General features: G+C 35.5%; 1 protein-coding gene and 1 non-coding gene across 2 annotated transcripts in view; both read right to left on the bottom strand.

Annotated features, from left to right (window-relative positions):
* The window catches only part of MRPL3 (mitochondrial ribosomal protein L3), a 41,392-nt gene that overhangs the window by 9,667 nt on the left and 14,279 nt on the right, over nt 1–17,446 (bottom strand). The window contains exon 6 of the mRNA XM_024244384.3: nt 15,921–15,981. Within this exon, the coding sequence (XP_024100152.2) occupies nt 15,921–15,981 (61 nt within the window). The remainder of the gene's footprint in view (nt 1–15,920; nt 15,982–17,446) is intronic.
* LOC112132901 (small nucleolar RNA SNORA58) lies at nt 7,401–7,537 on the bottom strand. The gene has a single exon (XR_002914603.1). It is a non-coding gene; the product is annotated as a small nucleolar RNA SNORA58 (small nucleolar RNA).

Genomic DNA, 17,446 nt, shown 5'->3' on the forward strand with positions numbered 1-17,446 from the left:
CTGGGTGAACCTAGTCCCTTGCTTCTAATAAACAAAATATGGCAAGAGTGATGAGATGTCACTTCTGAGATTTGGTTACAAAGAGACTGCAGCTTCCATCTTGGTACTCTCTTGCTTGCCAGGCTCTGAAAGAAGCCAACTTCCACAGCTAGTGTAAACTGTCCTACGGAGAGACATGCTGCAAGGATGTCTCCAGCTATTAACGAAGGACCTGAGGTCTGCCAATGGACTATTAGTAGGTACGGAGGTAGATTCTCCCCAATTAGAACCTTAACATGACTACAGCCCTGGCTGATGCTTGACTGCAGCTTTGGGAGAGACCCCAAGTCAGAGGCATCCAGGTAAGTTATAATGGGATTTCTGAGCACAGAAACTGAGGTAATAAATGTTTGTTACTTTAAGCTATTAAGTTTTAGGATAATGTGTTAGGCAGCAATAGGTACTAGTATAATAGAGGACTAAATAGAAAAAAATAATGCTCTAAATGCTGAACAAATTTTATCTTAGAAGATATCAGAAGGATCTTCATCTCAGGGTTGAGAAGAAACAAATGGAGAAATAAAATCAGAGAGTAACAATTTCTTACTAATCTAAAATCTCCTTTTAAAATGAAATCACTCTATTTTCAAATTCTGTTAACCTAGAAGAACACCCCATGATCCAGGTAGAAAGCAAACAACACTAACGCTAAAGCATTATTAAAGTTTGTTTCTGAAATGCTCACTATATTAGGTATAGAAGGTATGCAGCTTGAAACAACAAAGGCCATATATGACAACCATACTGATGTTATGCTTTCAGCTATTCCCCTAAGATCAGGAACAAGACAAGTATGCCCACTTTCACCACTTCCATTCAACACAGTGCTAGAAGTCTTAGAGCAATTAGGCAAGAGAAAGAAATAAAAGGTATCCAAATTGTAAAGGAAGAAGTTGTCCCATTTGCAAATGATATATCATATATAGGAAATCCTAGACTCCACCAAAAAAGTGTTAGAATAAATTCAGTAAAGTTGCAGGATATAAAATTAACATATAAAAATTGGTAGTGTTTCTATATACTAATAGTGAACTATCTGAAAAAAAAAAATCAAGAAAACAATTCCATTTCCAATAGCTACGAAAAAATAAATACCCAGGAATAAACTTAATAATGGAAGTGAAAGATTTCTACACTGAAAATGATAAAACATTGATGAAAGAAACTGCAGAGGATGTGGGTAAATGGAAAGTTATCCGTTGTTCATGAACTGGAAGAACTGCTAAAACGGCCATACTATACAAAGTGGTCTACAGATTTAATGCAACCTCTATCAAAATACCAATGACACTCTTCACAGAAATAGAAAAAATAATCCTAGAATTCATACGGAACCACAAAAGACACTGAATAGCCAAAGCAATCCTGAGTAAGAATAAAAAAGCTGGAGACATCATACTACTTGACTTCAAAACGTACTACACAAAGCTATAGGAGCCAAAACAGCATGCTACTGGCATAAAAACAGACACACAGAACAATGGAACAGAACAGAGAGCCCAGAAATAAATTCACACATCATGGGCAATTGATTTTTGACAAAGGTGGCAATACCACACACTGGGGAAAGACAGTCTCTTCTATAAATGGTGCTGGAAAACTTGAATACCCCCATGTAATGAGGTTAGACCCCTCTCTCTCACCATATGCAAAAATCAATTCAAAATGGATTAAAGACTTAATGAAAAAAAAAAGTATGAAATGACTAGAAGAAAATATAGGGGAAATGCTTCACAATACTGGGCTGGGCAAGTATTTTTAAATGAGACCTCAAAAGCACAGGCAACAACAGAAAAGACACATTACATCAAACTCAAAAGCTTTTTGCACAGCAAAAGAAACAAAGCAAAGAGACAACCTACAGAATGTGAGAAAACATCTGCAAACTACATCTGACAAGAGATATCCAAAATATATACTAAAAGAACTGCAAAAAAACCTAAAATAACTGCAAAGGAACTCCAACAAGTAAAAAAAAACCCAAGTAACCCAATTAAAAAATGAGCAAAATATCTTAACACATTTCTCAAAAAGAGACAAAGAAATGGCCAAGTATACGAAAAATGTTCAAAACCACTAATTATCAGGGAAATGCAAATCAAAACCACAATGAGATACCATCTCATTCCAGTTAGAATGGCTACTGTCAAAAAGACAAAAGAAAACAAGCGTTGGTGAGAATGTGGACAAGAGAACACATACACTGTTAGTGGGGATATAAATTAGTATAGCCACTATGGAAAACAGTATGGAAGCATCCCTCAAAACATTAAAAATATGACGACCATATGATCCAGCAATCCCACTATGGGGTAGATATCCAAAGGACATGAAATCAACATGTTGAAGAGATATCTTATATTTATTGAGCACCATTCACAATAGCCAAGATACAGAATCAACCTAAGTGTCCAACAACAGACAAATGAATAAAGGAAATGTGGCACATATACACATGGAATATGATTCTGTCATAAAAAATAAAATCCTGCCATTTGCAACAACATTAATGAAACTGGAGGACATTATGTTAAGTGAAATATACCAGACACAGAAAGACAAATAATGTATGATCTCACTCACACGTGGAATCTAAAAAATGCTGCTATCATAGAAGTAGAGAGTGCAACAGTGATTACCCAGAAACTGGGGAGAGGATGGGGATGGGAATGAGGAGGATGGGGAGAGGTTGGTTAACAGGTAGATAGAAGGAATAAGTTCTGGTGTTCTATGGTACACTAGAGTATCTATAGTTAACAGTAAATTATTATATATTACAAAATAGCTAGGAATGTTTTTGAATGCTCTTGCCACAAAAAAATGATAAATGCATGAAGTAACAGGTACCGTAACTACCCTAATTTGATCATTATACAATATACACACATATTAAAACATCAACTTGTACCCCATAAATACAACTGCAATGTGTCAATTAGAAATAAAATTTGTCTTTGCTTATATCAGTATAAATGACACAATAAAAAGACTGGAAAAAATTCTCAGACTGTACTAGACTTTTTAATTTTTTTTTTTTTTTTTTTTTTTTAAAGAGACAGGGTCTTACTCTGCCAACCACGCTGGAGTGCAGTGGTACAGTGATAACTCACTGCAGTCTTAATAAACTCCTGGGCTCAAGCAATCCTCCTGTCTCAACCTCGTGAGTAGCTAGGACTACAGACTACAGGTGCATGCCACCACACTCAGCTAATTTTTAATTTTTTTGGTAGATAGAGGGATTTTGCTTTGTTGCTTAGGCTGGTCTCGAACTTCCAGCCTTGAGTGATCCTCCCACCTGGGCCTCCCAAAGTGTTGGGATTACAGGTGTGAGCCACCATGCCAGGCATGTGACATATTTTTACTCTTAAAATGAAGATTTTTCTCACCTTTTACTAGATAAAACATCAACATATTTTTAACAGAGTGTTCCCTAACTCCACCAATGTTAGCTATTATTATACAGTGTACTGTTCAGGCCATTTACAAAGAGGACAAAAAGAAAAAGATTATAAAAACAAACTTATTTCCACTAGGACTTTGCTATGCATTCAGCAAACAATTAGCAATGGTTTGAAGAAAGCCTATGTGAATAATACAGTTTGTTTTCAATATATCAAAAATCTACTCTAAAAATAAGGATAAGGCTGGGTGTGGTGGCACATGCCTGTAATCCCAGCACTTTGGGAAGTTGAGGTGGGAGGGCTGCTTGAGGTCAGGGGAGGCCAGCCTGGCCAACATAGTGAGACCTCAAACTTAAAAACAAAAATGATACATTACATGTACAACTTAACAGGTGAATACTATCAAATCATAGGTCAAAAGTTACTTTTATAAGAATAATTTAAACGTAGCTTATACCACATTCTTCACATTAAGCCCGTGAACAGTGTGTATATAATTTTTTGGAGGTGAAAACTCAAAATAATGTGTATACCTGATCAAAGAGCTAAAACATAACACATATTAAATAAAAACCCACTATTAATTATGTAAACTAACATCTAAGAAGAGAATAATCAAATATTTTATGCTTTAGAAATTTAACAAATGTTTCCACTTAACATTGAATTTTAGAACCTAATTGGAAAGTACAGTGCTTGGCAATTTAAAAATGAAAAGGAAATACCTAAAGAGTAATTTGAACTTACCATATCATTTGGCAAACAACACTTCAAAGAGAAAAGGAGAGAGAGAGACTGGCAACACTAATCTAAATGAACATGTTACATTGGCCATTCTTGGTAGAAAGTTTACTGGTACTTCTGTGTTCTTAAAACTGATGATCTCTTACTTAAAAAGAGAGCATGAGTGCATGCACCAATAGAACACATGCCAGGTGAACTACAGAAGATAATTTAGCTCATTTTAAGCGTAAATAATTATAAGATAAAAGTGGTATCCTGAAAGTGCTAATTATCTGTTGGCTAATTACAGATTGCTTTTCAATCTAGCTCTAGAATATATGATGTAGTTATGTATTCTCTGTACAATGAGAACCTCTTCAGTAACCTTTAAAAAAAAGAACAAAACACAAATAACATGACAAATTATTGGCTGAATTCAGACTAGGGAGAACAGAGTGTATCTGTTGATCCACGGGAGGTACAGGTATTTATACTACTCTCAGTTGTCACTCAACTTGAGAACAAAAATAAAACAAAAGCAAGAAATGAACTAATCTATACTTAGCATAGCCAGACACATTTCAAGTAAAAGGCTTTCACAGGTCATATAAAATAAAATCTTCATTTTACTAAAAATAATATACAACATACTTTATATTTTATATCCCTTACCCATTTTCTGCTTAGTTTTTAATTAATGATAGCAGAAAAAAAATCAAAGGAAAGCTTAAATGGAAAGAACATAGAGATCCCAATTTTAGTGAGATATATTTGAAAATTAAGAAGACATAAAAGATATATTTTATTTAGAGTATCTATACTAAAATATAGAAATTCAGATGTATCATTTAATCTAGGAAACATTATTGTCCTTGCTTCTCAGTCCATTTCCCCTTAGTACACTTTCAGTGCACGAAGGGTAGAAACTGTGTATTATTTAGCTGTAGTGCCCAGTCTAGAGAAGCAGAGTAAAATTTGTTACTGGCTATAGCTGTGTCCTGGGAAGATAGGGGATTAAGTCTCCTTTCTTCTGTCCTACAGTTTCCGATTATTGTATAATGGGCATGCCTTTTAGTTTGAAAAGATGGTTTGAAGAAAAGGGGAGAAGCTTAAAGGTATGGCTAATAATCCTGCAGAAGGGAATGCACAATTTAATGTTTCCCACTGAATTCTATAAATCTCTAGAGATTCTTACTATGAGAATTGTATTCCCTTGCTATACTGTGACAAATGCCTACCAGCAGACACACAGGTTTTAATACAAATCCATCATGTATTTCTTTACTTTGTGAGAAACTGCCTTTCATTGCATGATTCTGGATATACTTGTCTATGGGGATAAAATGAAATGTCCATAAGGTGAAGAGTGACCATATACCTGCTTTTAAACCCATCCATTCTGTGTCCTCTGAGAACTTCCTCTAAAATTCCCATCCCCTGAGTATCTCCCTTGAGAAGCCACTGGATTCTCCTACCTTCTTTTCCCTTCATATCCCTCCTCCTCTTTCACTGGAACACAAACTGCTTCTCCTTCTCTCATCTACCATCCACTCTCTGCAATCCATCTTCCTCTCCAATTACTCTTTGGAATTCACTCTGAGGTTAATCCCCAAATCCCAAATCCAAGTCTTTTACTAAAACAGCTTTTTATTATGGAAGTTTTAAGGAATATTCAGGAGCAGAGAGATTAACTCAATAAATCCCTATGTATCCATCATCCAGTGTCGAACAATAATCGACTCAAGGCCTATTTATTTTTTTCATCTGTTCCTCTCCTCTGACAACTCCAATAGATTATTGTGAGGCAAACTCCAGATACCCTATCATTTCATTCACAAATATTTCAGTAGAGATCTCTAAAAGATAAGAATACTTTTGAAGAACAAAACCACAATACCATTATCACAACCTAAAAAATTTAGTAATTTCTTAACATCGGTGTTTAGATTTCTACAGGATCTTTTAAAATAGAATCTCTCCACAGGGTTTTCCTGTACCCCTTAACGTCCCGCTCCTTTCCATTGTCATCATTTCCTCCCTATTTTCCGGCTTCCCTAATGTTCTTTGAGAAATCTCTTTCCTCTTGCTGCCTCTGATTCTCTTCTCACTAAGGTTTAAAACAGGGGTTGGCAAACTGGCCTGTGCTGGCCGTATGTTTTCGTAAATAAAGTTTTATTGGGATAGAGTCATGCACACTAATTTACATCTCCAATTTAGAGCTGTAATGGCAAAATAAGTTAGTTCTCTCATGGGCAAGAGAGAACATAATGTCTGCAAACCTAAGATATTTACTTCCCATTCTTTGAGAAAAAGTTTTTAGACCCCTGAAGTTATTAGTAATAAGCTGGAGTTCCACAATCTTGCACTCTGGCAAGAATTTTGCCATGATCCCATTCTACAGATGTACCAACCATATCCAATTGGAAGTACCTCAGCCATTCACTTGCAGTGTTTCAGAAACAAACCAAACATCTCTCTTCCTTCAAGTTATCCTTCACAGCCACTAGGGCAGAATTCCCAAGGTGGTAATCTAATCACATAAATTTGTACTCTGCTTTAAAAAAAACAAGCAAACAAACTTAGATGGTTCCCCAGTAGTATTTTTAGCTTAGAATATATAAGGTTTTTTATAACTGGATCCAACCTGACTTCCAAACACTGAAAAATCTTAGTCGTAGCAGATTACTCCATGAGTCCCTAAATAAGCCACTCTTCCATGCCTTTGTTCATTTTGTTCCTTCTGCCTCAAACACCCTTCATACTACATTGTCTATCTTCCCACTATTGTCATGAAAAAACAACCAAGTATTTAATATCAAATTGCATCACCTGTGAAATATTCGATTTTTTTTTTTTTTTTTTTTTGAGACAGACTCTCACGCTGTTTACCAGGCTGGAGTATAGTGGTGTGATCTTGGCTTACTGCAAAGCCCCACCTCCCAGGTTCAAGCAATTCTCATGCCTCAGCCTCCCAAGTAGCACCTGCCACCACGGCTAATTTTTTGTCTTTTTAGTAGAGACGAAGTTTCGCTATGTTGGTCAGGCTGGTCCCAAACTCCTGGCCTCAAGTCATCTGTCCACTCTGGCCTCCCAAAGTGCCGGGATTACAGGTGTGAGCCACTATGCCCAGCCCAAAATATTTGATTTTTAATTTTTAAAAATCAAAATCCATACTCTTAAGTAGAGGTTTTTCAATTAGAACCATTTCCAAATTAAGTTTTCTTTTTTTCTTCAGGGAAATGTTTAGAGTCCTGCAATTTATCCAGCCACTGATGAAGCTGGTTAGAGCTGGCAGGAACTCCAAATTATTCTTGCATACACTGTCCCCCCTGCCTGGCCATGAGCACAGTCAGGCAAGGTCTACGAGTATGCCCTCCAAATTAAGTTTTCACTTTCTCTCTTTATGCTGTAAGAAGTTTACGTGACTTGTACATATATCACTCAAATAACCAGTAACTGTGTACCAAATGGAGAAAGGACACTTGACTTCTTTAAGAATACACCCAAATCAGGCTACATTTTAAAAATTTAATAAATAGAAGTGGGGGTGGGAAGGTGAAGAAATTACTGGTTTAAAAATCAGCTTCTCTGTTATGGTAAAATGGAGATTCACAGGAAAATGGAGATTCACCTGGGTTTCTAGCTAAAATCAACACTGAGCTGAAATGAACCTATAAAACAGATTAGAATTAAGATGAAATTGGGCCAGGCATGGTGGCTCACGCCTGTAATCCCAGTACTTTGGGAGGCCAAGGCGGGCGGATCACAAGGTCAGGAGATCCAGACCATCCTGGATAACACGGTGAAACCCCATCTCTACTAAAAATACAAAAAAACAGCTGGGTGTGGTGGCAGGTGCCTGTAGTCCCAGCTACTTGGGAGGCTGAGGCAGGAGAATGGCATGAACCTGGGAGGCAGAGTTTGCAGTGAGCCGAGATCGCGCCACTGCACTCCAGCCTGGGCGACAGAGTGAGACTCCGTCTCAAAAAAAAAAAAAGAAAAAAATAAAAGAATTAAGATAAAATCTTTTAATCTTTTAACTGTGATAAAGTATTACTGAATATAAAAGCAAAATGTCTAAATCAACATCAAAAGAAATTCTGGTAGGATATAATAATCACTTTACTATGCTTTAGATTCAAACTATCCAAATGTTCTTAGTTTTAAAACAAACAAAAAAATCTAATAAACAAAAAAGAATTAATTTTTGCCAAAACATATTACATGTATACAAAAGGCTTATTAGCTAGCTGACAATCTCCCTCAAGATTAGCTTTTAACTCATGATGAACTAATATGGCACAAACATTTTAATCTTTTACTATAGCTTCTCCTCATTTCAGCAAACTCACCCAGATGTTTCCTACTTACTTGCATTTCCACATAGCATCTCTACTGAAGATCCCTGTAAAGTGTGGCAGTCAATTTCTACCCAATTCAGTGTTGCTGTCTAAACCTACTTGATCAGTGATGAACAGCTGCTGAGCCCACAAGTCAGCCATGGTGGAATTTTCCAGTTGCTTTGTGTTCCATTCACATAGAGTTAGAAGGTGGCATGGAATATCAGTATAGCTGCAACTCTTTAGGACGAATTTGTGATAGCATGACCTGATATGCAGGTATATGATTTCTGTCTAAAAACCACAAACCTCCCATCAATATCTGGGAACATTTTTATCAATAAGAGTGCGAGGCGTGCACTGCTTACGGCTTTTCTGACATCAAATCTAGCTCATTTAATAGTACAAAGAGTCAACTGTGCAGTGATTCCTTCAATTTCCCAACTGCACTAAATAAACCCAGAACACCACATTTGCTGTCTTGGGCACACTCTGTTCTTCTCAAAAAAAGAAAACACAAATAAACAATTCTACAATATCATGAAAGGACACAAATTTTCTGAAGGTCTTCAGCCATATAATGTTCTTCAATAGATCAGAAAGCCATATTGCCATGAGCTATGAATCTACTGTCATGTATTATTTCTTCATTAGTATAGATAAGGGTGAGTTATGCCACTTGGAAAACTGAGGAATTATTTTTTGGAAACAGATTTTTAGAATTGAAAGAAACCTTAGAAGCCATTTAGCCTCAGACCCTCAGGTTAAAGATAACGAAATCGAAATCCCCACAAGTTAAGCCACTTGCCCAAAATCAAATCGCTGGAAATGGAAGCATTCGGCCACGCTTTCAACCCAGGTCATAGTGCCTCTCAAGAAACAGATTAGAAGAAAAATATTAAAATATTCCAGCACGTCGGAGAGGCATGAAGCCATTTCAAGGGCATCCTCATTACTCTGTAAATTCCAGATACAATAGATAGTATGTGATCTTAAAATTACCTAGAGTGTTTTGTAAAGCTACTACTTTGTTACATAAAATATAAAGGCAAAACTTAATGTATTAGAAAACACCAGAATTGAATTCCTAATAATGTCATGTTTTCTATTCATTTTGAAAGATATTTTCTATTCAGGAAAACATGGATCTTTCTTTTTAAAATTGAAACTAATTACAAAGCAGCAACATCAATAATAGTGATAGTAGCTAATACTCCTGAGCATTTATTATGTGCCAGGCCTTGAGCTAGGAGCTTTCTATGCACTGTCATTCAATCTTTGTAATATGGCTATGAAGTACATTTACAATTATTCTTATGTTAAAAATGAAGCAGCAAAGAGATTAAGAAAGTTATCTAGGTCACAGAGCTACTGAAAAGCCCATGCTTTTAGCCACCACCTTACATTGCCTCTTATTAGGTCTTAATTTTGCTAAGCTTGAGTAAAAACATGCTGCTTTGTAAACAGGGAGGCAATTATAGATGACCACTAATAAAATTTTTAACCCAACAAAACAACTAAATATAACCCCAACACACCACTCTCCAATCATTCATTTTGACTGATTTAAGAGGGATTAATTTTTACAAAGATTATTTCTCTCTATAGTTTAATCACTCATCTTGAAAACTGTTTCACTAATACATTAAAAACATACTGCTTTGAATAACCAGTACATAAAGTTACTTGTTAAAAATGAAATAAAATTGAAAATGTACAGGACAGCACAGCAACTGTATCCTGAAGGCAGCATATACCTTGCTTTCTCCTTCCAGAGTTTACAACAAACATCTACCAGTTAGAACGATGAGCTTGTGGGCAGAGTTTCTGACAGTATGTAGACACTCTTCACTCAACAGTGTACTGGGCTAGGTATACAGCCCACAAAGTCTTTACTCTTTTAAGAACCCATGTTGACAGTTTAAACATCTTTAAGACTTTGGTAGGCAACAATACTTCTTTACACATTTTGGTATTTGAATGAAAGAATCCAAACTAACTGAATCTCAGTAAATGTGCCAAGGTGCTCCAATACCTAATCTCCTCCACCCCACTCCCCTTAATTTTTATTGCTGGCCAGGCATGGTGGCTCACGCCTATAATCCCAGCACTTTGGGAGGCTGAGGCAGGCAGATCACGAGGTCAGGAGATCGAGACCATCCTGGCTAAAACAGTGAAACTCCATCTCTACTAAAAATACAAAAAATTAGCTGGGCGTGGTGGCAATTGCCTGTAGTCCAGCTACTCGGGAGGCTGAGGCAGGAGAATGGCGTGAACCTGGGAGGCAGAGCTTGCAGTGAGCCGAGATTGTGCCACTGCACTCCAGCCTGGGCAACAGAGCAAGACTCCATCTCAAAAAAAAAAAAAAAAATTTATTACGAATGATAACATTGTCAAGTAGTTATTTTTCTGTTTTGAGACCAAAGGGTAATGAGAATTTAAAGGACACTGACAACTGTAAAGTAGTAAGATTATTCCTGAAAATATGAGTTGTTTTAATCAGCCCAGACTTGTAGACAAGATTTTTAAATTATCCTTCTTTCAGAAAGAAAAAAATATTTTAAGTACCTGAAGTCTTCTGACTTCAAATTTTAAGTAAATAAATAAATTACAGATAACCAGAAGAAAAATTACTTCAGGTATGCACTGTCATGAATTCAAAGTTCAACAAGACACCTAGCAGGAAGTGTCTCTCCGTGCTATTATGAATGCATCACTACCATCTCTGTCCTTCAAGTCCTTTCAGGCAGATACCTAACACCGCTCCCTAACCACAGCAGAAAGTATCTTTAGTTTTCTTTTTATTTGTTCTTTGTTTCATTCTCTCATTTCTTCCTTTTTTTTTTTTTTTTTAACAAGTTATAATAAGCACCACCAGAATTCAACAGAAAAAAAATGGGCTAAACATCCTATGTTGAGGATGGAATTAACAGTCATACCTCAGCTTACTCACTATTTATACATTATCTATAGTTGTTCCCTCTTCAAAATCGAGACTGAAAGAATGGGAAAATGTTAGACTCTAAACCATCATCTATTAAAAGTTACAATGGAATATAATTGCTACTATAGAACAAGAACATAAACCTTAAAAATGTACCCAGGGTAGGGGCAGGGAGAAAAGACATCATGATACGTGCTAGCTTAAAGATTTTATTTGGAATGAATTACATAAACTGCCATATTTCAAAGACTGGGCTTCATTATCTATTGATAGTATAATAAAACTATGTAAAAATGTTCTGCTAGGCAGTTTTATTTATTAGATGTAAAAATCTTCCCCATACAATCTAAATAAAATTTGTCTTCTACCATCCTTTTGATGAAAAACTATTGCTGATATTACAAGTAAAAATTAAAATGAATTCTGGCAAATTATATATTCACCTCACACCCTAACGTGACACTGGTAAATTTACCTATTTATCTAGAGACTTATAACCAACATCAGTATAGGTAAATACAATGTATCTTTCATGTAAGCAAGTTTCCTAACAAAATTTTATTTTAAAAGAAACTCTTAAAAATTGTAAGTATATCTTCAAGAAGCTGTTACTGTTGGTTACTGGCCACTTTTTAAAAAACTGTCTGCAGACAATTTCATTCCTGAGGTAGACAGATTCTTCTAGCACTATTTTCTTGAAATGCAGATAGTGTTTGTTCCTATAAAAAATTTTCTTAGTTATTTCTAAAGTACATTTAACTCAGCAATTAAAGTTGAAGGTATAACATTGAAACATTGAAATCCAGTACTAAAAATATAAGTGAAGACTGATCATTAAAATACATTATAGCATGAGAAAAATTAAGAAATTAGGGATTGAGATTTTTCTCTTTTCTAATGAAAAGATAATGAAGCCAATTACTAAACAGACTAGTTTTCAGTTTTATGCTAACTAAAATGTAATAAATACCCACTTTTATTGGCAATGTTATTTTAATTACATTAAACTTGCTTGCTTTTAAACAGATGTTTATATGTTATAATTCAAGCAGAGTTAAGGAAAGAAAGGCATTCTGAATTCTGTGCTAGGTAGAGGAGTGAGGAGGAAAAGTGGTTTAACTGATGAGCTTCTATTTTCCAGTCCAGTGGTTCTCAATGTGTGTTTCCGGACCAGCAGCATCTATATCACCTGGAAACTTGGTAGAAATGCAAATTCTCAGGTATTAACCCCAGACCTACAGAATCAGAAGCTCCGTGGGTGGGGTCCATCAATTTGTGCTCAACTAAAACTCCAGGAGATTATAAAGCCCACTCAAGCATGAGAACCACTGCTCCAGCCTATAAATCCATGTCCTTTCATCACTCCCTTAACCATGGCACTGCACATATTGTTCCCCTAGTGTTCACCCTTCTAACAGGATTAATATCCGGAAGATAGAGCCCAAAAGTTCCAAAATGCATTAAGGAAAGAAGAGAGAGGAGTTTAAAAAAGAAAAAAAAAGTTAAACAAATGTATGTACATGTATGTGTACATGTACACACGTGGGAAGTCAGTGGCAGAGAGAAGAGGCAGTGGCAACTAGGGCTGTATGCAGCTGGGAATACAATGCTGCACTCAGAGGAAATTCAAAACAGTTCCAGATGAGAAGGACAACGAATCCTATAAATTTACAAGCATTTAAAATTAAAAGCACCTTACAGCAATAATAACATGTCAGCTACAAGAGCTACAGTTATTGGTAACATTTAGCAAAAGGTCAAATAAAGTCCAATTCATTCTCACGTAAGTAATAAATACCTCATGAAGATATGCACACACACATGCAAGGAAAACCCTGCCCCACTGTTAATACAGTAAAAGTTAAACAGAATATTGTATTGTAGCCCATGTAACAGTGGTGATCTTCTCAAATGGAGGTCCTCACTTCTCCGGAGTTGACTGTCACTACTTTAAATTCCAGGGCTGGTTGTTCCCCCAACTCTTATCAGCTATTTAATCCTGAAGCTGGTTCATGGCTTTACATAATCTTGTTTTCTATGAAAACGATCTTACGAAAAACCAAAAAACAAAAGTTTTCCTCTTTTACTTTATGCTTACAAGAAGGCAGCTAAAGTTTTAAAAATCACTTTAAAGAAGCCAAGGAAACCAAACAGAAGCATATGAGATGAAAGCATTCACTGAGCATAGGCATTTGAAAAGCTAGGCTCTAATCCAAGTTAGTCACAAGACCAGCCACAAGGCAAATGTTAACAAAGGCCTCTGACTTTGCATGGTTTCTTAGAATATCCCATATTGTATGAAATACATAATGGAATTCACACAACATTAACTGTGTATAAATTAACAAAATTACTATGTGGCATTTTATATGCAATAATTCAAAAATTAACAAGTAAAATAATCTGATTTACAACACACATATTTCCCCAACTAACCAAATCAAAGCTTTTAAGCTCCAATATTTTGAGTTCTTGCCAAAGGAAAGCAAAACAGAGTTACCAAGGAACCAGTGATTTCAGGGGTTCTTGTAACTAGGAACAAGTTCATGATAATCAGGACGCAGGAAAAAAAAAGGGGGACAGGTTTACAATCTCTTTAAAAAGAAGACTCATCTTATTATCAATCTATCCCACATTTCATTTCTAAATAGCGAAATGAAGGTTATTAAAGCAGCCAGCAGCTTTTGCAATGACCTATATTTGAAACTAGGAAGAATGCATCTTAACCATGTGAAGGAAAGTGATACTAGCAGTCGCCCAGTTTCTTTTGATAAAAGGTGCTCTGGCTCAATCTCTGTGATTACAAATCTATCCCAGAGCATCTGTAAACAATGGCATATTTTTCAGAGGGTTCCTAATTACAATAATCCCTGCAGAATTATCATGCAACAAAAAGGAGAAAACTGAGGCATCAAAAGAAATGAAATTATCATTTATGTTGAAGAAACAAACATCTGATCTTTGAAAAACCTGACAACAAGAAATGGGGAAAGGATTCCCTATTTAACAAATGGTGCTGGGAAAACTGGCTAGCCATGTGTAGAAAGATGAAACTGGATCCATTCCTTACACCTTATACAAAAATTAATTCAAGATGGATTAAAGACTTAAATGTTAGACCTAAAACCATAAAAACCCTAGAAGAAAACCTAGGCAATACTATTTGGGACACAGGCATGGGCAAAGACTTCATGACCGAAACACCAAAAGCAATGGCAACAAAAGCCAAAATTGACAAATGGGATCTAATTAAACTAAAGAGCTTCTGCACGGCAAAAAAAAAAAAAAAAAAAAAAAAAAAAACCTACCACCAGAGTGAACAGGCAACCTACAGAATGGGAGAAAATTTTTGTAATCTACCCATCTGACAAAGGGCTAATATCCAGAATCTACAAAGAACTCAAACAAATTTACAAGAAAAAAAATAACCCCATCAAAAAGTGTGCAAAGGATATGAACAGACACTTCTCAAAAGAAGACATCTATGCAGCCAACAGACACATGAAAAAATGCTCTTCATCACTGGTCATCAGAGAAATGCAAATCAAAACCACAATGAGATACCATCTCATGCCAGTTAGAATGGCGATCATTAAAAAGGAAACAACAGATGCTGGAGAGGATGTGGAGAAATACGAACGCTTTTACACTGTTGGTGGGAGTGTAAATTAGTTCAACCATTACGGAAGACAGTGTGGCGATTCCTCAAGGATCTATAACTAGAAATACCATTTGACCCAGCAATCCCATTACTGGGTATATACCCAAAGGATTATAAATCATGCTGCTATAAAGACACATGCACACATATGTTTACTGTGGCACTATTCACAATAGCAAAGACTTAGAACCAACCCAAATGTCCATCAATGATAGACTGGATTAAGAAAATGTGGCACATATACACCATGGAATACTATGCAGCCATAAAAAAAGATGAGTTCATGTCCTTTGCAGGGACATGGAAGCTGCAAACCATCATTCTGAGCAAACTATCGCAAGGACAGAAAACCAAACACCACATGTTCTCACTCATAGGTGGGAACTGAACAATGAGAACACTTGGACACAGAGTGGGGAACATCACACACCAGGCCCTGTCAGGGGTGAGGCACTGGGGGAGGGATAGCATTAGGAGAAATACCTAATATACATGACGAGTTGATGGGTGCAGCAAACCAACATGGCACACGTCTACCTGTGTATCAAACCTGCACGTTGTGCACGTGTACCCCAGAACTTAAAGTATAATAAAATAAAAATAAAAGCTATAACCTGATGTGAACTCTTTACATACAATTAATTTGGCACAATTTAAAAACTAGTGTAGGTAACATGAAAGATTTGAATTCAGAATGAGAAATATATTTATCCATTATTCACTGACTTGAAAGACTGTACTTCTTTCACTTATTCTGTTCTCTTTTAATGGATGAAAACAAAAGGAAAAGAGAACTCGCTATGAGGACCTACGTTTTGGCTGTGACATCCACATACTGTCCTGGACGAAAGTGAGCAGCATAAAGAGGAGTGCCTTTATGAAAAGAAAATGAAAAATCAATATGAAATTTGACAGCACAGAAACAACTTTATTCAACATAAACTATATCCAGGAAGGCTTCTAGCTATCTGATTTCAAAAATGGTAAGAGATTCTCTTCTGCAATTAGAAACATCGAAACAATGAAATTATTCAACAAATATGTCTTTTGATTGACTTCACAGAGACCAAAAGTGGTGGTTTGAAATGAGTGATTCCCATGACAACACAGTGTTATTGCTGTCAAACACATAAATTTGATGATTCTTGGTTGTTTTAGTGAATAACAGTATACTAAATTAAGATATGTTTCTTGTTTTCACATTGGGAAAACAAAAAACAAGAATAACTAAAAAATGTTGGGGCTTCATTAAATATCTTGCACCCACTGGACAAACAGGAAACAATTACTTGAACCCAAGTCCCTCATATGGTGTGCAATGATCATGGTATGTATGACATCTATATAAAGCCTCTACATATCAGATTTTGGGTGAACTCTTCATTGTACCAATAAAATATAGTTCTCCAGTTCATGCCTAGATAATTAGAATAGCAAAAAATTGCCTTTGTAGACACTCTTATTAAATTTTACATAGAAATATTTACAAAACTAGTTGTATGCAAATAAAGTCTTACTTTAAATGTACTTGGGAAATGTTATTTTAAAAAGTTTTAAATTTTGTGATGAATCAAAGCCCTTCATAATATTGTTTACATAAACTTGAAAGTAACATTTATGAGAACTATTTGGCAATTAATTAGCAAATATTTATAGGGCACTTACAAATATGTGCAGCTAGAAATTCAAGAATATAAGAATATAAGACATGGCCCCTGACAGCAAGAAATTTATTATCTTGGTGAAGAATAAACATTAACATCATCAAATAAGATATTTTTTTAGGTGGCAGAAACCACTGTAGTAGAGAATGTAACTGAAAGTTGATTATAGTTATAGTTTATTTAATACAAGCAGCAAAGTGCTGTAAGATTGCAGGGGGGGAATTTCCTTTAAATTATAACCCAACCTGGATTTATATAGGCAGAGAAAAACCTTGAATGAAGAAAATATAGAGATTTAAGCATTCCACATTATCTACATATTATCAAAATATCACACTGTATCCCATAAATGTATATAATTATGATTTGTCAATCAAAAATAGTATTAATTTTTTAAAAAGAAATTAAGTGACCTTTTATGAGGTTGAATTGCTGATTTTTGACCATTTTTGACCCCAAAAACAATTTTGTATGATTTGAGCTACAGCAAAAGTTAATGTGGCTTAATTTTATCTTTATCATAAACATAAACAAAGAGTTTAAGAAAGTTAGATGTGTTAATACCAAAGAGAATATTAAAAAGTGCTTCAGAACTGTCTACACAACCAAATATTTTAGAACTATCCCTTTATATTTAAAGTATTTCCATTATAAACTATTCTAATATACAATGG

This window comes from Pongo abelii, chromosome 2 (assembly GCF_028885655.2).
Source record: "Pongo abelii isolate AG06213 chromosome 2, NHGRI_mPonAbe1-v2.0_pri, whole genome shotgun sequence".
NCBI classification, from domain to species: domain Eukaryota; kingdom Metazoa; phylum Chordata; class Mammalia; order Primates; family Hominidae; genus Pongo; species Pongo abelii.